General features: G+C 39.8%; 1 protein-coding gene across 1 annotated transcript; it reads left to right on the forward strand.

The window, feature by feature from the left end:
* Positions 1–488: 488 nt before the first annotated feature.
* Positions 489–22301, forward strand: IREB2 (iron-responsive element binding protein 2; the record flags this gene model as incomplete). Its single annotated transcript, XM_010132724.1, has 21 exons — positions 489–578; positions 3820–3985; positions 5115–5252; positions 7048–7269; positions 9106–9175; positions 10216–10399; positions 10900–11039; positions 11827–11998; positions 13243–13343; positions 13792–13908; positions 15059–15218; positions 16075–16210; positions 16916–17000; positions 17601–17757; positions 18030–18154; positions 18436–18540; positions 18810–18952; positions 20098–20245; positions 20334–20456; positions 21064–21249; positions 21889–22301. Coding segments are annotated over 21 exons (2879 nt in total), but the record flags the coding sequence as incomplete, so codon positions are not given.
* Between the last annotated feature and the right edge of the window lie 1914 nt (positions 22302–24215).

A 24215-nucleotide genomic window follows, 5' to 3' on the forward strand; every position in this document is an offset into this window, starting at 1 on the left:
TTCTTGTGAACTGCTGCCTCTTTTTTAAAAAGTTATTCTGTCCACCTAATAGCTGTTATGAGGTTTATTTTTGTCTCTTGTTTGCTTGTCATTAGCCTGGCACTTAATGCTTTATGTTTTCTGCTATATTAGAACCTGTATCTCTCATCTGGGTCGGTGAGGTGCATTTATTTTCTGTAGATGGTAAACTGGAGACAGTAAAGGTCACACGTATTCAGGCATGTGACTACGCATCTGCTTGCGTGACCTGTATATACCTGGTATTACAGATAGTTTCAAAATTCTTAGATATACATCTATATCTTTAGGTGTCTCCATTTAGAAACCTTTCCGTCTTCTGATTTACCTACAGTCCTAGAGGAGCATTAATTTCTGAAATAAATTAATTTCAGCAATAAAGAGCTGTTCTTATGAGTCCCCTATCAGTGCTCAGTCCGTGCATTCTTTTATGGCTATAACTTTGTTTGTTTGGGTTTTTTTCCCCCCAGGAAGCCCTTACCAGCCCGTAATTGAAGCATTAGGAAACTATCCACAGAAGAAGTTCTACAATGTCTCAAAGCTTGGAGGCGCCAAGTATGGTAATGACACTTTACAGTTGTTTGTAACTGGGATGGTACCAACAGTGAGCCTGCACCACTTAGTGCTGTACAATGTAAGGAGCTGAAACCATGGATATTTGGATTATTGTGTATTTGAAATCTTACCATTTTCTGATCTGCTACTGCTTCATGAATTTGGTAATGAATTTGGGGTAATGCTTTAGGTAGTTTTTTTCAGTAGAGGTCCTCCCTTACTGAAGTTTTCAGCAATGCTCCAAACCAGAATAATTTCTGTTTTGGAAAAAATGAAGCCACAGAGAACTCCAAAGTATTTAATTCAGAAATAAATACAGTTTTTGCTATAACTTTGTACTACTTCTTGATGTTCTAGTTTCACCTTACCAGGAACTTCAGAGAGCGGGTAACTTACTAGAACGTAGCTTCTGCTGCAGTTGCTGCAGGATGATAAGGTTTTGCGGTGTTCATACAATTGCTTCATCTTGGCATCTCGTTAGTACGTAATGTCACACTAAGTGGTATGTGCCAAAAAGACTTTTACTAGATCTCCATATCAGGGTGCCTTTTAAAAAAAAAAAAAAGTATGTGCCTGTGTGATGGAGGAGGGAGAAGGGTGCGGGTGAAGAAAGCTGATGATCAGCTAGAATAGGCTTTACTCTTACAGACAATCAAAACACACTTGCATTATTCTCTTCCTTTGCTTTCATCTTAACCCCCTAAAATACTTACCTGAGGGACGTATTAAAGGTATTTAGGAAGGTTCGGGGGGTTTTCAGTTTTGTAAGGTCTGAATTACTCTCCGATCCTCACAGGATTTGGGATATGTTTCTTAACTGAATAATTTTCGGTGGCTATTTCCCTTTAAACCTGTATTTACAGCAGCAGTGCCTTCCCTGTTGTTTGAAGGGAAGAGAGAGAGGAGCTGGTGCACAGTGGCTGCTGAAGCTTTTGTGCAACAGCTCTGTGCTCTTGCAAATTTCTCCTACTTATCTGAAAGATAAACTTCGCTGTTCTAAGCCTGTGAGAAGGAGGTGGAATGCTTCTCTCTGCAGGTTTGCCCAGGAAGCAGCAGTAGTGTGGTAGTAACAAAAGCAGTCAGTTCTGCAGCAGTTTTCTGAAAAGCCTTGTGACAGGAGTGAAACACAAACACGATACTATTTCTGCAGAAGTGTTCCGTAAAGCTTGGAGCAGCAGCAGATACTCCTGAAGAGAGTGGGAGAAGGAGTCAAAGTAGACTAGACTACAGGTGTGTTTGTCTTGCAATAGAAACTTCTGTGCAGAAGTTGGAAGCCTCATATTGACCACGTGTGAGCAAGTGACTCTATAAAATGGAAGCGCAGCGTGGGACGGCACTGGGAGCAAATCAGCATCTGGAATTGCTCATTGCTTTGTTGCTAGAACATAAATGTTGGCTTTTACCTGTTTGCCCTCTGCCTTGGTGCTTTTGACTATAATCTGACAATAAGTACCTGTTTAAATGAATCAGATTAGTACACAATTTATTTGCCTGTTTGCTAGGGAGAATCTGATCTTCTCATGTTTAGAATAGTATTCAGTTATGGAGAAAATGGTAGCTAGAAGGAGCTTAGAATGATTTAAGGCTGAGTGGGATCCGAAGAGCTTGTCTAGCATCTTGCTGGGACTACAGCTAACTTGGAGAGCCTCGAGTGAGCCCTGCAGATCTGTGAGCATGGTCGTTCCGCCGTTTCTTTTGATCCTGTGCATAACCACCTTCCTGGTGGACTACTTGGACACCTTGTGTCCAGTCACAGTGTCCCTTCTCCATCTTGGGACTTTTTTGTCCTTTCGCTGTGCACCTCTGAAATCAGGCCTCTCCTTCCCAGTTCCTGTTAGGTTGTGGATGACTACGGTTAGCTCTCACAGCTTTCTTTTCTCAGGATGAGCGAACCTAGGTCTCAAACTGCTCCTGTGTGTCAGGTACAGCAGCTCCATAACCATCTTAGAAGGCCTATCTCTGGGCGTGATCTCATTTCTTGAGATCTCCTGTGTCTTGGGAGGCCCAGCACTACACACCGCATTGCAGGTGTGCTTGCTAATGCCCCATGAAGATAAGGAGGCGGATCTCAGTAGCTGGGCCCATGGGCCAGTTGGATTTATCACCGTAAGGATGTCCTGCGTATTACTTGTAAACCAAGAAATAGCAAAACAGTTTTCTCCTGGTAGCTTGGCTTGTAAATGAAGTGAGTGCTGGCTTTACAGCTGATCAGACATGGTTTTGGTGACTTTCTTACACTACTTTGAGTGACTTGTCTGATTAGACAACAATGTCTGATTGTACTATCCAAGAAGGGCACACAATGATACTGGAGTCAGCAAACCCTGTATTAATACTTGGTGGACAAACCTCTGGATTAGGTTGAAATCACCAAATCTAACTTTTTTTGTTAAAGCCTGACCCTAATTTTAATTGCTTTACCATCTTCTTTTAACTTTTTTTATATTTCTCACTGGTCTCAAAGTCTTTTGCCTGCTTGAATGGTGTGGAAAATAATGGGACTTGGGGAGAAGCATGAATGAATTTTGCTTTTTGTTTGTTTTCTTTGCAGTGAATAGTGACATCTGCTTTTTTCTCCTCCCACTTTTTTCATTCTCATTTTCAGTTCCGTAATTTTTTTGGTACCAGAAAGCTGTTTCTAGTCAATACATTAATCCAGATCAGTGCCAAACTTAACTGAAGTTATATTTGGTGAACTGTCATTCTTCTTTGTGTTTTTTGAAATGTATTTCATTTTAGGACATGTGGCACAATCGTTTCTGGTCTTCATGTCTCTTTATTAAAAAAAATACTCTGACTTTGGATGCTCTTGGCTTGATATCTCAAGGAATAAAATGGTGACATGTACAGTTAAAATATGTTTTTGAATGTTCTAATTTTTGCTTTTCACCCACTGTGATCAGCAATCCCAGCTCTAGATTCCTTGCATCTCTCTCCTGCCAGCATAGCATACCTTCTTAAGTGTCACTGCCGCACCACAGTGCAGTCAAGCCACCACTGTCTTCCAGTAAAATCCCATATGGTAACTCATCTTCTGCAACATCCACGTTACAGAGCAGTGAGTTGTGTATCGTGTAACGAAGATCAAACCAAAAGGCAGCTGAAAAAGCAGGAGCCTGCAGCTCTCATGCTTCCAGTCTCTAGCAAAGTGGAGTTCTTTAGAAATGTGAGGTTGTAATTTTTAAAAAAATCTACCTAAGCTGAAAGTGTTGCACTGCTGAAGTCAGTTCCTTTGCTTTACTCTAGATACTCTGCCTTACTCCATACGAGTGTTGTTTGAATCCAGTATCCGTAACTGTGATGGCTTCTTGGTGAAAGAAACAGATGCTATGAACATCTTGGACTGGAAAACGAAACAGAATAATGTTGAAGTGCCCTTCTGTCCTGCCAGAGTTGTTCTTCAAGACTTTACGTAAGTTTGTGTGTGCCAAAACCGCTGAAATAATCTGTGTAAACTCACTTGAGGTATAGGTGCGATTCTTTGCCTTGAGAATCGGAAGCACCTAGCCCATCGATACTGAAAGCTGCTTCTAGAAAGCAGCAGAAACCTGTGCACCACTGATGCTCTCCAGGGGATTCCTCATGAACAGTACCCTGGTTTCATCGCAGGTTGGCGAGGCTGAAGCTGTTGGCCTATCCTATCACGGGATAAGAGCCAAAACGCAAATGGAAGGGCTGACGTTTTGGCTGTAGCCAGATGGCTGACAGTTCATTGAAATACACAGAATTCTTGCTTGAGATTGCTGAAGGTTAAATATTGCTTACTCCACACGTATGTGTAATCCAACTGAATCCATCAATAATACTTGTATTTAAAAAGAAGAGGCATAGGCTGTTAACTTTGATTTGGGTATGGCATGCTCAGAAAAGGGCAGTCCTTCAGCAGTCCACAAATAGGAAGTTTAAGATGTTTTGCAGACTAACTGTATGTTAAGTGAGATAATTTAAAAAGGAATTGTGATATTAATAATGAAAATGAGGTAACTTCTGCTTAGCAAGCAGTCAGGAAGACCTGTGTAGTACTGTGTTATATAAACATTGTCCCCCTCTCCCTTTCGTGCTTAGGTATGCTTCTCTCTGTAATAGCAACAAGAATATTTTTGTAGAATGCTGTGAGCTTCAGAAATGGCTGGCTCTGTAAGAAGAGTCGCAGTCCATACTCGGGTGTTAACAAGTATAGCATGGGCATTGTTCGCATAGCAAGGTTCTATCGTAAAGGTAATAAATATCGAAAAATGAGTTGTTTTGTAAAGTACCATCGTGCTTCAGAAGCACAGCAATACAAAGAGAAATGCCATTCTCAGATGCTCCTATGTTCTTGTTCGGTGTGTTGTATTTAAACATGCTGTTGCTTGTTGTGAGTGAGTACCAACTCCATTAACTGTTAAAAATGATTCAAGTTCTTTAAAATTTAGAGAACAGAATAGTAGGGGTTTATTACCTGAAATAGAACTTAGGTAGCTCAGACTTAAAAAGAAGCTTGTATATTTTAGTGAGTAAATGTCCCCTGTTATTACACTACTTTGTTTTTCTGTCTGAAGTGGAATTCCAGCAATGGTGGATTTTGCTGCCATGAGGGAAGCTGTGAGAAATGCTGGAGGAGATCCTGTGAAAGTCAATCCTGCCTGCCCAACTGATCTCACTGTTGACCATTCTCTGCAGATTGATTTCAGTAAATGGTAATGTATCTCATTTTGCTTTGATGAACCTCACATTTTTGTCTGGTACGGAAGTGTGGATTTACTCTGGGCTTGGTACTATCCCATCAAATCATTTGTCATGGGTGGATCCGTTTGAAAGTGAGCTGGATAAAAATAGATAAAATAAAACTCTTTGAAGGAGAGAAAGAACGGTTGGGATGGGTTTATGGATAAAGCTGAGAACCCACATTCTGGGCAAGAGATTGCTGGAAAAACAGGATCTGTCATGGTCTTCAGAAAATAATACATCTTAAGAGAATGAGGCAGAGGGAGTTTGTCACTTTGCTTTGCCCTATTTTTACTGTTAAACAAAACTTGTTATTTTTAAACGTGACTGCTTTGTCACAGCTCCAGAGAAACAGCTTGCAGTCCTACTGGATGTATTGAAAGATGGTAATTTCAGCCCATAGCTTGTGACTGATTTTTTGGGGGTTTTATCGTCCTGGATTTTACAGCAGGTTAAAAAAGGCTGCATGTATTTGCAGTGAGAGCAGTGTACTCGTGGGAGTCTGGAAAAGTATCAGGACTGGAAAACTAACAGCATAGTCTTCCTTTTCTGACAGGCAGTGATGTGATGAAAACAGCCTGGGGCTGCCTTTTGCTAGAAACATAATACTGCAGAAGAGCAAAAACTCGTGTTTTATTCAGTGTTTGCTGAAATAAACAGTAAATAACACGGTTCCACTCACTTTTTTTTTTGCCCCTCCATCATGGAGCCTTTCAAACTCATGCAGAATTGTGTAAATTGCTCAAGCTTTTGGGGAGTTTTAAAAGTTAATGGGGAAAAAGCCTGTGGTCTAATGGACATGGAGTATATGAGGCATTTCTGTAAATCTTACAAATATGTACAGGATTTTAATGTGGTCTGTATTAAGAGTGACGAGCAAGAGTTTGTTGTGTCACATATGTGTTGTTTCCACTCTGTGGTCTGTCCACCCTGGTGCCTGGAGGTACAGCTGATTCCGTGACAATTAGAGTAGCCTAAAATTATCAGAAAGAACAAGTGTTGGCAAGAGGTCTCAGCGTGCTGCTTTGTAATGATATATTCGGCTTCTGTAGTTTCACAGCAGCTGCTGGCCCGTGATAAGAAACCCTTCACTGCAGGGTGATTGGTGCTGCTTCTGTACAGTTCCCACCTCCTGCTGATCAGAGGCTCCTGAACTGAGCTGGGGTGTAGACAAGGTGTCCTCTGAGGCCATGCAATAGCCTGCAATTCAGTAACGAAGTATCTTTCTGTCTTACTGAAGCAGAAGAAAGCAGTGGCTTTAATTAAGAATCCGTGATTTGGTAAATATTGAAATGTAAGAAGCCATTCAGTTTGCACAACAAGCTTTCTTCTGCTGCTTTCCTTGAGAAAGCTTTGTCTGTAATCATTCCTCTGTGGATTTAACGACCATGTACAGCCCTGTCTTAACAAAAGAAACATGGTCAGTAAGTCCGCTGCTTGGATGAGGCTCTACCCACACCTCTGAAGTTTGAAACCCTGGGTTTAGCCTTTGCAACGTTGTTTGTAAAGATTTCTGGTCTGTTGTGAACAAATTGAAGGAGTTGCTTATCTGGTACTAACCTTTCAGACAACCTAGTTGTGTTTACTTATTACTACACTGCGTTACTTAACTAAGCTTATTCAGTGGTACTTTGCAACAGGGTTGTAATGAAGTAACTGTTTTTTTAGACAATATTTTATAATCTGTTGAAGCGATTGCAAAAAAGCAGGGGGAAAAAAAAGGCAAAATTCCTAATGTCTCCATTATTCTTCTATTTAATGTTACAGTGCAATACAGAATGCTCCAAATCCTGGAGGTGGCGATTCACAGAAGCTGCTGGCAAAGCTCTCTCCACTTAAGGCACAGCCTCGGAAGCTGCCTTGCAGGGGTCAGACTAGCTGCAAGGGGCCATGTAGTGCTGGAGATTCGAGTCGCGACTCAGGACAGTTTTCTGCACAGATCGAGAACACGCCTATCCTCTGTCCTTTTCATCTGCAGCCGGTGCCCGAGTATGAAAGCTTCCTTTTTTAATTTTTTGTGCCCTTCTGTGTTGTTATGCACTGCCTGTGACAGTGTGTAGAGATGGGATGGTTTTTTTTTTTTCTGAAACATCCTTCTGTATTCTTCACATGTGCCATAGACAGGTTCAGCATTAGAAGGTCTAAAGTAGCAGGTTTGAATTAGTCTACAATCAGTGTTTTTTTTTTACAGGAAGGGCCCTTCTGAACACAATGCACATGGCCAACTGTGTGACTCGTGGCTGTGATTGTTAAGTTTTGAGACTTCTCTTGTTTCTTTACTGGGATGGTTTTTTTTTTTTCTGAAACATCCTTCTGTATTCTTCACATGTGCCATAGACAGGTTCAGCATTAGAAGGTCTAAAGTAGCAGGTTTGAATTAGTCTACAATCAGTGTTTTTTTTTTACAGGAAGGGCCCTTCTGAACACAATGCACATGGCCAACTGTGTGACTCGTGGCTGTGATTGTTAAGTTTTGAGACTTCTCTTGTTTCTTTACAAGGAAAACAAAGCATAGGAGTAATACTCTGTATGGTATAAAGTAAACCTCAAAAAATCAACGAAGCATTGATTTATTTGTAAGAGTAAATTGTAGTTTTTCTGTGAGAATGTTTCAAAAATCTCTGGCTCTTGAACTAAGAACTGGCCTATACATCATCCTCCAGCTTCTATGGAATCTCACAGTCCATCTGTCATTGACTTGAAATTCAATTAATATCCTGCCTGTATGTAATGGCCCAGGGGACCCTCATTTATCTGCCTTTTCCAGATTTTCAATGTTACTAACAGATCATTGCGTGCTCCTCCATCTATGACAATTACATGTAATCACCCGCCTCTTTCAGCTGCCACCTCTTTTGTCTGATGGACTGGTCAGATCCCTATCTTCCTCTGCCAGACAGGTGTAGAATTTAGAAGCTGACCAAATCTGTATCCCGCAGTGATGTGATGCTGATTGTCTTGGTAATTTTACAGATATGCAGGATTAGTGATGTTTTCAGCAATACTGATGTTTCTGGCAGCAGAACAGCAGTGGTATTTACTAAGCTGCAGTGTGAATGATGACTGTCCCTTGGGGCCTAGCACAGTGGTATAGCTGCCAACCTTCTGACACTGCAGAGAAGAGAGGCAAGGGTCATGATGTGAAATAATACACCTCTAGAAAACAGAGGACTCCTTCCTTCCTGGTACAAAGCAAGTGTGTTCCTTTTCTTGTTCGTTTTCTCAAAGCAGAGGTTGTTCCTCTTAAATTGTGGATTACTACTTCATAATGAGTCAGTATCTTCGTAACTAACACTAAGAGAAGATGATTTGTTTTATGAGACTGCACCGATGAATACTCGCAAAGAAAAACTTGTGGCTTAGAGGAGAAAATACAGAAATGGAGGATACTTACGATTGCCCTGATACTCTACTCAGTTGCTAAAGGGCTGGTACAGAACACAGGGGTTTTTGAACTCGTGATGGTTCTTTGCAGTGTTGAATTTTGAGGTGCACAACCTATAAGACTACTGATGGGGAGAAAAAAACGCTTGTGTGTACCTGCTTGGAATAGAGCTCTGAAAATGAGTATTTTTGAGATCAAATGCTTTAGGCAAACTATACTTAGAATAAACACGTTCTCAAGCACAGCACAGATGAAACGAGTTATTTTTCCACTGTTTACAGAAGGCTTGCTGCAAGGAAGAAATTATCTTTGATCTAATAAACCACTTCAAATTGTACTGTAGGCTTAAATGAGTCTTTCAAAGAAGCAAAAATAACAACTTGTTCTTCTTTAATTTGTAATAAATAATGACAGTGCTTGTAAACTTGATATCTTCTCAGGCCTGAGACAGTATTGAAAAATCAAGAGATGGAATTCGGCAGAAATAGAGAGAGGCTTCAATTTTTTAAGGTATGTCTTTGTACCTGTGGGCTTTGTGTTGTGTTTTGACTGTTTTAAGGGCTTGCTCCATTAGTCTACCGGTCTTCAGGTTTAGATGATAAATTAAATGTACTGGTCTGGAAGTGTCAGACTCTCAAATCTGAATTCAATATGGGAACAGAAAATTGGCTAATAACATCATTTGTGACTTCGAATCTAAAAATTGTTAGGCAGGGCAAGTTCTAAATCTAGGTGTCCCTTAAAGGGAGGATGGTTTTTTTGTAATTCTGACTTGAAAAAGTTTACACTGTTTGATTTGGTTCTTGTCATTGTGAAGGTAGTGGACGAAGTAGGTATTTCTAAAGCATTAGTCTTTTTAATGCCTTTTAATGAGCTCGGTGCCTTAGGTCACAGTGAGCTTCTAGATAAAAGGTTCGTTTATCCATACTGGTGGGACAAATCTTACTAAAGTTTACTAACTTAACATGCTTTAGGAATCCAGTGCAGTGATCCGAGAACCTTTTCATATAGGTAGACGAGGCAGTTTCTTTCGGAAAGTTGCAAACTAGCTTTTACATTATTAAAGAAGGAAACTGCCGAGTTGAATCTTGTTACAAGTTTGCGTGTCAGCTTTTTTAAATCTAGCATCCTGCACTTGCATGTTATGAGATTCTTTTCTAAACTGCACCTTCACTCCAGGAATGTAAAAGCTAAACTAAATTCTACTATCAATACCAGTGTTTAACCTCGTGGTTTAAACACTAGTCTTAGGTGTGTTTGAAATCAGTTGCATGAGCTGGAAGGTAAGAGATTTATGCAGCCCTGCTTCTGAAACGTAGGTATGAATTACTGATTCAGCGTTCCACAACAACTAGATGAGTGGTTTTGTGGATGATTATCTAGAAACCAAGGGGATCATGTACCTGTTTGACAAGTGAGCAAAAGTCACTTGTGTAAATAGCAAATACTGGTTTATTGTTTATTAGTTTTGGGTTTCTAGTTACGTTCTAAGAATTTAGTATCACTTTGAAAAAATGCAACTTTTTTTTCTCATTTTGGAAAAATTACAGTGGAGTTCAAAGGTTTTCAAGAATATTTCCATAATTCCACCTGAGACTGGAATGGCACACCAAGTTAACTTGGAATATTTGTCAAGAGTTGTTTTTGAAGTTAAAGATTTCCTGTATCCAGATAGTGTAGTTGGCACGGATTCTCATACAACCATGGTAAATGGCTTGGGCATCTTGGGCTGGGGTAAGTACACCGAGAAGAACTTGATAGCACTTTGAAAAGCTTTCTAAAGCATTGCTGAGAAACACTTTCTTCCCACTGGATATTTCTATCTTGGGCATAACAAACTCTGTCTTGAACTTATTCTTCAGAATGTTTTTTGTCTAGAAGTAATCTGAACTAATGATACTCTCCGTCAGGAAACTGGGTTTTGTAGTTTAGAAAATAGCCAAAAACCAATTGATATTCAAATAAATGCTCTTTATAAGTGCAGTATAAAATTTGCGTGAAGGTTTCTTTTCTCTTGGAAAGTTAATGGTAGATACAAAATATTTTCTGGCTGACTGTGATGAATCCTCACTTCAGTAGCGTTGCTTGGTTTTATTTTTCATGTACAAGTATTTAAGAGAACTACATTTCTTGCTGTAGCCTTATAGGAAGGGTTTTATTAGGTTTTAGGACCTCAACATATTTAGTGTTGGTTACTTAAACTGTTGAAAAGCAACCTATTGTTCCTCTTCCAGGTGTTGGGGGGATTGAAACAGAAGCAGTGATGCTGGGGCTGCCGGTTACTCTCACTTTGCCGGAGGTTGTTGGGTGTGAACTGACAGGCACAGCCAGTCCTCTTGCTACATCCATAGATATTGTTATAAGCATTACCAAGGTAAGAGTTCCATGGCCATGTAAACAAAGCAAAGTTTATGGCAAGTTCTACAGGTGCTGTTTGAGAACTGAATTAAATGCTTTATATAATACTTTTAATCATGGCAGTGCAGAAAGATACAAATAATCTCTAACCATTTCTGTTTAATAGTCCTCTGAAGTAGTGTGTGGGTTTTTCTCTGAAGTGGTTTATTTACAGGCCCTCTTTTACTTCTACTCTTTAAACAATTTTTTAGTTTGGGTGCAGGGAGAAGCAGCCCTGTTTTCCACTTCTGCTGGCAGCATGTAGATTTCTTCTCTAGCTCAGACTTCTTCTGAATACCCTTTTTGTTCTAAAATACTCTTGCAAGGCGCAAGGCCTATCTATGGCTGTAAGCTGGTGTAACTCAAGAGTATGTTTTCCGAAGACAGCGTTTTGTTGGGGTGGGCCGGCAGTCTCTGTTGCAGTAGGTAAACAGTGAGCATCAGAGTATTCTTCACTACTGTGTAATCGCTGTGATTACTTTGAAAATACGTTCCTCCTCTGGCTTGGTGCTTTGACTAGCAAGTCTGAAGAGCTCAGTTGTGGATGGAGGTGCGTCAACTTCCGGTGTAGAATTTTTAGAACCCAGGATGTTAATGGGGCTTGGGTTTTTGTTGGTTTTTTGGGTTTTTTTTTCAAATGTGGGCTTTAAGGTTTCAGCTTTTCAGTTTAAATATTCATGATTTGTTAATTGGCAATTGCAATAAACATTGCTTGCATTGTACCTCTTCACCTTACAAATGTTGTTGTGTGTTCTTTTAAACAGCATCTTAAGCAAGCTGATGTCGCTGGAAAATTTGTTGAGTTTTTTGGGAGTGGAGTTTCCCAGCTGTCTGTAGCAGATCGAACCACAATAGCAAATATGTGTCCTGAATATGGTGCTATTCTGAGCTTTTTCCCTGTTGATAATGTGACACTGAAGCACTTAAAGCATACAGGTAAAGAAATAATTAAAATACTGATTCTTTTAGATATTGCTTTAAAACTCCATAGTTCTTAAACAGCAGGTTTTTTCTGCAGAGCTGTGATGTGGATTTAATGTGTAAAATTCTGCTGTAGAGTACAGGCCCTGCCAGGGGATATACTTGATTACAACTTTTGTCCTGTAGAATCTCACGCATCTGAGTAACTCCTCCTACAAAAATTGTTCTGTACATACTTACTGTTGGTTAGTTTCATGGAGCCTTGGTACGTGGCCTCTGGGTCTGGATGAGTTACCCATCTCATTGGCACAGATGTGTTTTTTGTGGCCTGTTTTGCCTCCAAACATCCCGGGTGCTCAAGTGAGGCTGTAGTTTGTGTGTGCGCTGGCATGTGGTAGCTGACTGGCACCAGAGGTTTTGTCGGGTCTGGTTCATTTGTCTGTTATTTACTAACATCACGTTGCTTTTCAACATCCAGAGTCCTTGGTTTTGAAAGCATAGGTAAACCTTTAAAAAAAAAAAAGAGAATTCTCACTTTTATTTTGAAAAGGGTATGGAATATAAGTAATCTTGAGTAGAAATGAATCTCTTAATCACCTTAGATTTAGATTTCCACAAAATCAAAATCTAAAATGATTACTTAAAAGTGGAACTTACTAAGCAAAACACATCACAACACATTGCTGGTTTTGTCACAAAGATTTTTGTTTTCCTTGTAAGAGTATTATTTCACTGACATTTTAAGCTAAGCTAGGAGGATGTCATTTCGTTATCAAGCCACTGCAAACAGAGAAAGCTGCAGGGTGACATACCAGAAAAATCCCATCCATGTTAGTAAGCCTTTCTGAAACTGAAATCCGTCACTTGTATTTAAAAGTCAAACATTTTTAATTTAATAGTGAACATGAGGTTTTTTTCTGGTCAGTGCAGAGCAAATGAAACATTTTCTAACAGTAGAGTAACTCTGACTATCAACTAAGCTTAGAGTTTAACTGCTAGAGTTGGAACATCTTATTTTGTTCCTTAATATAAGAAGGAAAGTTAAGCTAATTTAAAAATAAAATCTAAAAAGTGTTTTAATTTGTGTGTCATTCCTTAATAGCTCCTGGAGGTTGGGGTATGGAAGCGGTGTGCCTTACAAAAAAGTGCTTTGTACGATATGCTTAAAACAGTCTTAATTTCTAGGAATTTTATTTTGTGTTTTGTTTTATTTATTTCTTTAATGTGACTTTTGTCATGTTTGAAATAACCTTCCTAAGGTTTTGACAAGGCCAAGCTTGAGGTCATGGAAGCATATCTTAAAGCTGTGAAGTTATTTAGAAATGATGAGAGTTCTTCCAGAGAACCTGAATATTCCCAGGTATGCTTGAAATGATTAGTTTCTGTGTATTTGTTTCTCATCATAACTAACCACTGCTGATGTGACAGTTTTGTCTCCCTCTGTAATTTTCACTGCTTTAATACACTTTATATTGACTAACGCACAACTTTGAGAAGCAGAGTATGTTTGCAAAGTGCAGAGGAGGCTGAGGAGGGAAGGGAATGACAATAATGTTCATGTTATCTAACAGACACTGAATTCCTGTCGCTCCTGAGTGATGAGGTAGGTCTTATGGGTGGTAGAAAAGTTAAGGATAATGTTAAAATTATTTGAAACCTCTTACAGCAGGGGGGGTCTTGAAAACGGAAGCCCGGAGATTTAATGTATCAGAACATTTAAACAGGAGATCCTGATGCCTCAAGAGTATATTCGAAGTTGTGTTGGGCTGGCATTGATAATGCACACTTCTTCTGTTCCTTTTTTTTAGGTAGTGCAAGTTAATCTGAGTTCTGTAATTCCCTATGTCAGTGGCCCCAAGAGGTCTCAAGACAGAGTGGCTGTTAATAACATGAAAAGTGACTTCCAAGCTTGCTTAAATGAAAAGGTTTGTACAACTGATGTACTCTTCAAATAATGGATGTGAAAAAATTTTGTTACTTATGCCTTGCATACCTGCTAATCCCTCCTTATGACTATATAAACAGCTTTTCCAATTATATTCTTTTGCTTGACAGGTGTCCCAAGGATAGGAGCTGTTAAATCATAAGTGTGTTTGTCAGGAACATGAAATTCCAAAAATCCTTACTATCCCAGTTTAGATGGCTAGAGAGGGAAAACTTAACTTTAATAAATGGCATAAGCTTGGGAAACATTTTCTCATTTTCAGAGTTTTCCAAACAACTGTATTTTACTTAATTTTTGAAACAGAATTACTGTAAGAAAACTCATTATCTTAAAGGGGATGCAGAAAGACTTCCAAGATGTATAGCTAATCAGTGTCCTGGGATCTGAACTTAGCAAATGACTTTTGCTTGCAGCTTAACTTGACTTCACAGAGAGAACATTTTTACTCTGAAAGTGGTATTTTTGGTTAGGAATATGCATAGATATCTAAGAAGGCAGCTAATACAGGCATGCATCTTCTTTTTTTAGTGTTTATCGTACAAGTTGAAGACTGGCAGCAGTGTTAGAAACATGTACACTTGAACACTCTGTAGAACTTCTTTCTGTAGGTTTTAGCATTTTTCGCTAGTGATGAGGTGTATAGTACAGAACGATCAGTTGTGCTGGAGAGGGAAATTGTCACTGGTGGATCCCAGAGTGGGTGAGGTTGGAAGGAACCTCTGGAGGATGGCTGAATGCTGCAGAGCTGGAGGGTGTGAAATGTTGAGCTAGTCTGCTTTTAGTTAACCATCCTCCTCTTCCAGTTAACCTCGGGTATGCTTCTCATTCAGAAACAAGTATTGTATAGAATTAGACGTGTTCTTTCATGGATAGCAGGAAATGAGTGTGGGATCAACCGTGCTTTGATTGGAATTGGCTAACAATTGTTGTAAAGTTAAAGCAATTAGAGAGAGAAGGATGGGACCGCTGTATACGTGGAGAGAGGCATGAACTGAGGGCTGCTCTCACAGTCTGTTTAAGGGTTCCTAATGGGACAGCTGAGTATTTTAAAATGAGGGTTCACTTGGTCTCGCTGTAATGTCATACTTTCTGTACTATAATAACTGCTAACATCTATTTTTGTCATCTAGTCTGGTGTTAAAGGGTTTCAGGTTGCAGCTGAGAAACAGAATGACATTGTACCTGTTCAGTATGAAGGAAATGAATACAAGCTATCTCATGGCTGCATTGTCATTGCTGCAGTAATCAGCTGCACCAACAATTGTAATCCATCCGTCATGCTTGCTGCAGGTACGTTGTGGCTAGTGACAGGTAACTTGGTTTTAAGGGTGCTCCCATGTTTACACAGCCTTTACCTTCACTTTTGTAGGTTCTCTGTTGTAATTTGAGCTACAAGTTTGAAACTGTAAACATTTAGCCTTAAACTAGTATGTTCTGGAGGTTATATAAGGAAAGTTCCTTTCCAATAATAGTGTCCTAAAATGTGTGTCATAAAGCAGTATTAATGATAGGAATGACAAAATACTTACATTTGGTAGCATTTCAATGGGTAACCAGTTTTAGGGCTCTTTTCAGATGGATGCACATAGCGACACGATTGATGCAGGAGGTGGGATTTAGCTTTGACTCCATCCTGGATGATGGTAGCTTGAACTACAGTTAGCCACGGAGTCTGGAAAGAAAATGTGTACTGCTGAAAGGTTGCCCTGTTCTTTAGTCACTAGTTAAGGACCACGTGCTATACCTTCACAAGCCACATCAGTTTTCCCAGAACAGCTAATCCTCTGTCAGACCTTGCTTTCTTCTGTTGAGGGCCGCTGTGGAGAAGGCAAGCTTCCCTTTCAGGCTGTGTGGTCCGTACCAGAAGAGGAATCAGTGGATTTGCACTGTCAGCTAGAACATGGGAAAGATTTTTCTTCCAGGAAAGAAAATGGGCACACCTATGTTCTAGAAATAGGAACAAAGATCTGAATGGCATTGTTAAGAGTTAGGAATCTTTATTCAGGCAGGTAGTTCCTTTAATAATAAACTGAAGGACCACTCGTCCTCTGGGGGTTTTTTGTGCTTAATTTAATTAAGGAATCTTTTAAGTAATATGCAAAGCATAAGCTGTCTCTTGGGTTTTGTTTTTTGTTTTGTTGTTTAGGGCTTCTGGCCAAAAAAGCTGTCGAAGCTGGCCTTGTGGTTAAGCCCTACATAAGAACAAGTTTGTCGCCGGGCAGTGGAATGGTTACACATTACCTCAGTTCAAGTGGAGTGTTACCATACCTCAGTAAGCTTGGGTAAGTCGTGACTCTACTGCGTTTGTCGCTGCAGGAAAAGAGTACACAGGGGTTTTATACAGGTTGGGGAACATGGTTGCTTTTCGTCTGGGGTTAGCCTAATTCTTAACTTACTAGATTGTCATTTTAACTACCTTCTGGTTTCAAGCTGTTGTGCTCCATTTTATTCCCACCTTACAATTTACTATGTGTGGATCTCTGCCTCATGAGCTCTGTTTTTTTCAGTAGTGATCTACTTGATTGTGAATCTTTCAGGACAGGGTGCACTTGTCTGCATATTTTAAAAGTGGAAGCTGGGTGTAAATTTATCAGGACAGACTATATTAGTTAGTCTTTTCTTAATTTCGCTGCGGTTGTGGTTTGTTTAGTGTGTTTCTGTGTTTTGTTTAGTGTGTCTGTTACCATAATGGTAACAGTTAGTTTACATTCATAATTCTGTAACAGGGCCGGGCTGTGCTTGCTGAGGAATGTTACTGCCTTTCCTTTGCCACTACTTATGGAACTAATAACATCTTGAGAGATGTTATCTCTGTTCCTTCTTGCATCAATGAGATGTAGTGTCTGCTGTTCATTTACTAAAAAGTCTAATTGTCAAAGAGGAAAAAAGATCTTAATGATTTCTAAAAAAAGAAAAAGCTGTTTTATTAACAAATTGCCTGTAATCTTTTAATATGTTACTTGACTGTGGTTTTTTTTCCAATGTAGGTTTGAGGTTGTCGGTTATGGGTGTTCAACCTGTGTTGGAAACACTGCCCCCTTGCCAGAAGCCATCAGGAATGCAATAAAACAGGTAAAGCTCTAAGCTCGTTGAATACAGTTTACAGTTCTCACCCAGTGAAGTGATAAAGAAATAGAGTAACCTGTGCAAAATATACTTCGTTGTTGGTTTGGACTTGGCGTGATGTTTTTGCACATCTGCATGACAGAGGGAGGCCATGGTAATTCATTGCTATGTAAAATAAACATAATAAATCGCATTTGTGGCATACAGATGTAAATGGCAAGATAAATACATAGGATCTAATCTTACGGAGGATGCAACATGTAGATTTTGTATCATAAATGAAGAGGAGAGTATTAAAGAGCAATGTGCTTGAGTGGTTTTAACCAACAGTGTCTAAAGAGCTGCAGCATTTTCCTCCTGTGAAGCAGAAAAAAAGATAAATAAAAGGCAAGAGAGGAGTTCACTGAAGTGACTGGAGAATACATCGGGGGACAAGAGTGAAATGGAGGAAGGGTAGTGAGAGAGAGCAAAACACCTTTACATTAAAGTGTTAGGATAAATATTTGAAGTGGAGTGCTAAAAGGACATCTGACCTAGTCGACGGAAAACAGTACAAGTTGAAGTACCACAAAGTCCTGGAAAAATTTATATGGGTCTGCCTTGCAGGGTGATATAATTGCCTGTGGAATATTGTCTGGGACAAAGAACTTTGAAGGACGCCTCTGTGACTGCGTCCGCGCCAACTACCTTGCTTCTCCACCGCTAGTAGTGGCTTATGCTATTGCAGGCACCGTTAGAATAGACTTCGAAACTGAGCCTTTGGGTAAGTGTTTTCTTACCTCTTCTATTTCTGTATCTAGTGCATTTGGAGAACAGGTCTTCACGTGTTTCAGCATACAAACCCAGTATCTTTGAAGAGAAAGAACAGCCGTGTCTGGTGTTGCTCATAGCTAAAGCAAAGCATCCAGTTAACTGTTGAAATTCTTTGCATATCTGGTATCATCTCTGAAGACCTGAATGTATAGATATTTATATTCTGTTATAAAGTGCCATGTGTTACTCTTCAATTACTCTTCTGTTTAAAATCTTCCTCAGGCACTGGCTCTAATGGCGAAAGTATTTACTTGCAAGATATCTGGCCCACCCGAAAAGAACTTCACGCAGTGGAGGAAGAGTGTGTGATATCATCCATGTTTAAGGAATTGAAAGAAAAAATGGAGGTAAGAATGATCTTTTGTTCTACATAACTTAAAGATTGTGTTTCATTCTAGCTTTATAATACCTTCCAGTTGACTATGAGTGGTTTGTTGGTTATTTCCATTACTGTAAAGGAAGACTTAATGGAGATGGGTACTTGTATTAAATAGTGATTCTTAAGTAACAACCAGTGAGGAAACTTGTATGTAATAGGAATTAAAATCACCTGTAAGACTCTGGTTTCAGAACATAAAAAGATCATAAACCAATTTTTCTGTTCTTTTTGGTTAATTTTCTTTTGTAGAAAGGAAATAAGCGATGGAATTTACTGGAAGCACCTGAGTCAACTTTATTTCCCTGGGATTTAAAATCTACTTATATCCGATGTCCTTCCTTTTTCGATAAACTTGTAAGTACATGGATCTATCTACCAGATTATATGCATTACATTTAAGTAAAGAAATAGTTATTCCAGTAAAGCTTTGATGTTTAAGTAACAAATTTTGTTATCCCTAATATTTCTCAGTCTTTAAAATACTCTTTGTATCTCCGGAATGAGTGCAGTCTGTACACGAGTGTGTATTCATGTGTTGCAGGTATGTTTTATGTCTCTAAGGATCTTGGAAGAAAAATGTGTTTCTTATTTTTGTTGTTGTTGTTTCCCCCCTTCCCTTTTAGGCCAAAGAACCAGTTTCACCACAACCAATTGAAAATGCCCATGTCTTGCTCTATTTGGGAGATTCTGTAACTACAGACCACATATCCCCTGCTGGAAGCATTGCAAGGAGTAGCGCTGCTGCTAGGTATCTGACCAACAAAGGGTAAGGACTCCTCGTAGCGCACAGCTCTGACGGTGTCAGAGCACTGCTTCACGTGCTTGCTGAACCACACGGTGGCTTTCCTTTATAAATGCGTCTGTGTGACGCGGAGGTTTTACACGGGCAAGCAAAACAGCAACTGTTCCTGGTGTTTGTAAGTAGCCACCTGTCCCGCAAGCACAGTAATCACCTTTCTTGTAGTCTCTGTCTAAGGTTACAACAAATGGCAGAGACATGCTGTTAAGGAACTTGTTCTTGCTGCTGTTGTTATAGTAACATCTGCTCCCAAATGCATGCCCAAGTGAAACTGGGTTACCAACCCACAAATCCGGTGACTGATCTTCTGTTAACGTGAGGTTAGTCACTGTACTGTCACCGGCCTCAAGAACAGTCAGGTCAATGCACAGAACAGGTCAGGATCTCCAGAAGCGTAAGTAGTTTAAAGAAGTGAAGCCCAGTTATATAAACGAATGTGATTGTTGCTCTGACTTAATCTCTGCATCAGTAGCAGGTGCCTTTCACCTCTGCTGAAGTTCTGACAAGACAAAGACCTCAACATCGTGCTGAGCTATTCGGTGTCACACCTCTGCGGAGTATTTGGGAAATCGTATGGTTGTGTCGTGTTGCAAAGGTGTATTGTTGTTACAGTATCGTTGAAGCACCACGAAAGAATGGCCTGTGCTTGGACTTCTGTTTCTGACTGTTGCATTCAATCCGAGTAGTGTTACCAGAAGGAAAGAATTAATGGGCCTTTAATCCCAGGATGGTCATTTGATAAAGGCCCCCATTTTGGTACAACTCTTGTTAGTAAATATGCTGGTAGAGGTAAGAGGATTAGTAAGCAGGCTTGTTTCCTAGAAAAGTCTCCCCGTAATTCTTCTGTAAGTACCATACTGCTCATAGCACTTGAGAATGAAGTCATGGACAACTAGTTGAAAATTGGAGCTTTCCTCGTGAATAACCTACCAATGATCTACATAATTCCACAATTTCATGATTTATAATAATTACATTTGTTGAATTAAGTTCTTTACATCTTGTACTGATAACTTAGGTGTTGCAGTAATTACTATAAAAAAACACTATCATTTTAAACCAGATAATCTTTAAAATTACTGATTCCCTTTTAAATACTCTTTTTATTCTAGACTTACACCTCGAGAGTTCAACTCTTATGGAGCTCGAAGAGGTAACGATGCTGTGATGACAAGAGGTACCTTTGCAAATATCAAGCTTCTGAATAAGTTCATAGGAAAACCAGCTCCTAAAACAATTCACTTCCCATCAGGACAAACGGTAAAAATATATTTGTTTGCATAGCTCCTTTGAATTTGTGACGTGGATTTGGAACTCATGCAAACTATTTCACTTTGTTATTCCACAGCTAGATGTGTTTGAAGCAGCAGAGTTGTACCAGAAAGAAGGCATCCCTGTAATTATTCTAGCAGGAAAGAAGTATGGACTGGGTAGCTCAAGAGACTGGGCTGCAAAAGGGCCTTTTTTACTGGTACTGCTGGTTTCTTTGGTTTGGGGGGGTGTTTAATTTTTTCTGGAAATACCTAAAAACACATGTTAAGTTTGGGGCATGAGTATGTTTAGAAACTGTTTCTAATCTTGAATATAAGACCACATTTTGGTTTTAAAGACGTCTAGAATCTTCGTGGAAGGGAATCGCTTATCAAGATAAATCTGAATTTCCTAATTATGTAACTTACCATCTTAGAGTCCAGACTTGGAGATAAATCAGACATGTATCTAGTGCTGGCCTCTGGTCTCCATGAGATGTTAAGGATCTAGCTAATGGAGACTCATTTCCACTCATGTTCAGAATACACTCCCAGTCAGCCGTTTATTTCTGTGGAGTACTAGCAGCAGCTACATTCGGGCTGGGATGTTCTGCCTGCCAACTGCAGCATGGTCACTGTTAGAAAAGCCCTTTTCATACCGTATGGGCCTGCTCTGGCTTACTTGCTTTCATCTATCTGTAAAGCCGAAAGATGTTACCAGCCTGCTTAGAGGACTCACGCAAAGCGCTCTCTTTACTCTTCATTTTGGACGCAGTGTGTGTTTGAAGCGGACTTCTCCATTTCACTCTGACACTTGTACTTTTGCAGGGTGTTAAAGCTGTCCTAGCTGAAAGCTATGAGAAGGTCCATAAAAGTCAGTTGATTGGAATTGGCATAGCTCCACTTCAGTTTCTTCCTGGGGAAAATCCAAGTACTTTGGGTCTCACTGGCAGAGAACAATTTTCTATATTGTTTCCTCCAGAGCTGTCGCCCGGAGTGACTTTGGATATTAAGGTATCTTTGCAATATTTTTTTGTTTCTCTGTTGAATGTACTGATGATTGAAAGCACAGAAAGCAAAGTTAATCCTGATGATTGAAAGCAGGAAAAAAAAAAGAACTTCTCTTTGCAAGTAAGTTTAGAGACTTGCCTGAAGTCTGTCCTGGCTATTGAAGCTTCCCAAACTATGTATAAACATGTTCTTTCTACATGGCTTTTTATGCAACCTGAAATTCTTGGTGGTTCTTTTGAGTGTCGTTTTCTCCCCCTCATGGGCACTGTATTGAGGTAGAACTGAGAGTCTCTCATTCTGGCCCTTGTAAAGACAAGGGTGGGACTGTTTGAGAGGGCTTCAGCTTTCCATTCTGAGTAAAGGAACCGTATGCCCGTAATGACACCCTTTGTGCCATCTTCGGGAAACGGCTTTTCCTCTGTTACCACTAAGTACGTGGCATGCTCCCAGCTGGACCTGAACCGTGCGCTAAAATAAGCCTTTGTTCTGTTCCCAGCAGCGTCTCAGATCTGCAGTGGCAGATAAGCAGGTTGAATTCACTTGAGCTTAACAGAACTTGGGGTTAGAATGTTAATTGGAAGTAAGGAAGGGGAAATAACAGCAAAACTCTTAATTGGTCTGTTTTTTGCTTTTGTTTTCAAGACAAGCACTGGAAAAGTATTCAGCGTGATTGCCTTGTTTGAAAGCGATGTGGAGATAACTTTATACAAATATGGTGGAAGCCTGAACTTTGTGGCTCGAAGATTCTTATAGTAGCTACTGACTCTGTGGGTACCTTGCATAACTGGTAATTCTGAAAATGCCTTGTGTGAACCCAGGAATCTGTACTGTGGAACTGCGAACAGTCCTAGTGTGCTCAAAGTTACTTCGTCCATGGATGTAAAAGATTGTGAATCATTGTAACTGCAACAAGATCCTTCCTGATTTTTAAATAATATTCTAATGGTGCTATTAAACATTGCTAAAATCAACATGTGTATTGTGGCGGAGAGCTGTAAGTATGGAGGGGATGTTTTATCATACTATTTTGTAAATAAACTATGCGAAATATGAAACTGATTGTGCTGAAGATTATTACGTGAGAAGGTTTTCTGCAGTTGTTTCCACTCAGTTTTTGCACCTGTAAATCTGTGTACTGCTGTTTGTTGGTTTAAGGGTAGCAAATGGTATGGAATGTTAAAGGCCAAACTTTTTTTTGTGTCTTTTCATCCAGAGCTTAAAACAGATACTCAGTTTTGGATTTCTTGTTCCTTAGGTTACAGGCTGAGCAAAAAGCAGTCCATGGTATCCTGTATCACAGACCATGACTTTTCTTACCTTTATTATGGGATAACATTTCATCTGGATCCAGATTTAAAACTGCTCACGCTATGAAACAGTGTGTGCTTAGAAGTATGGGAAACATCTCTGCATTTAAACACATGCTCGCAGGTATTTTGTTTGTGCAGGTGAAGTGTAGCACCCTGGCTTTTTGGCAAGCAGCAGTGTACTTCGATGTTTATCATACCTACTTCAAGGGACACAGTTTGTCACTTCTGACATCTGTTCTCACTGCACTGTCTCTGGTATCATTAGACAAAGTACCTCCCCTTAGTATTTTAACCATTAAAAGTCTTTAAAAGCATTTGTTAAGACTGTTTAAATTCCTCTGCTTTAAATGAGACCTTGTCTAACAAGTTATACTTGGGGTCTGATGCTTAGTAACCCAGGTAGCCGCGCTGCCTTAGTGCTTTCTCATGGGCTCTTAGTTTACAGCTCTTCCAAACAAGCACCGCATTCCTCTGCTGAAGATCCCAGAACACTGAACAAATCTGGCTCTTATGCTATTGCAACTTGTATAAATTTGTCAGCGCACTGACGGTAAAAGCCCTGTTCCCTAGTGAATACGAACAGGAGATGCACAGTTTCGGCAGAGGTGCTTGCTTTACCGCCTGACTGGGCACTGCTAGCTTCTAACCTGGGCAAGTGGGTCTTCCCCTTCAAGATGCTATTTCTGTGCTCCTGTATCTTCAAAAGCTTCATAGTAATGCTTACGGTTTACATAGAGATTAATTTCTTTTGGAGAACAAAACTGCAATAGCTCGACAACTTATAGGCTAGATTCTGCTCTAGTATTTTTTGCTCTTGATAACCACTGTCTTCAATATCAAAACTTCCAAGAGGACTAGATTAGCTTTACTGCATGTGCTTTCAATGTATAACCAGACACTGAGCTAGCTGACTTGCAGATTAAGAGATCCACCATCTAAAACTTCAGTGTTTCTGACATTCCTTTAAAAACCAAACAAACCACCAACCACCTAGCATAATTCTGTTGTTACAGTGTATTAATTTTTTGCCAAATTAATTTGACCTCACTGACATAACCTTGATAAATGATAAACCTTTTCTCTTTTATCGGGCGAAGTTCCCTAAAGCTCGAGGTTCTGTATAATCTGGTTTTACATTTCACTACTCTTGCTGTGGTGGTCTAGTCGGGATGAAAACCATTCTGGGGACTCCTACCCTGATACGGGTGATAAGTTAATGCATTTTTTTAATGTTGTATCCAACTGAATGCTGACTGAGTTTCTGTTCGGTGGTACGCTTTCACTAATTTTATCCAGAGTTACTGAGCAGATCCTATTTCTTGCACTATGCTAAAACTATTTTTTTTTCCCAGCTCAAAGGTATACTCTCGATTTAGTTCAAGAAACTGCGTGTTTGTTATTGAGGAGCAAATACTTTAGCGCTGCCACATAACATCGCCTTGTGCAGATGATAAAAACACAACTACAAGCCTATTCAAAACTTGTGTAACTGCTAAAACTTGAACCGAACACGGCCTCCTACGCACTCTGGTGCAGTAACACAGTCATTGCTTCAGAAGGAGACAGTGATCCAAGCCATGTCAAGGTAACCCAGCCTTGTGAAGTTAAGTGCAATTTCAAGGGATGTGACATACCCACAAGCTGTCACCAATAAAGCTA

Source organism: Buceros rhinoceros, unplaced genomic scaffold (genome assembly GCF_000710305.1).
Source record: "Buceros rhinoceros silvestris isolate BGI_N320 unplaced genomic scaffold, ASM71030v1 scaffold45473, whole genome shotgun sequence".
NCBI classification, from domain to species: domain Eukaryota; kingdom Metazoa; phylum Chordata; class Aves; order Bucerotiformes; family Bucerotidae; genus Buceros; species Buceros rhinoceros.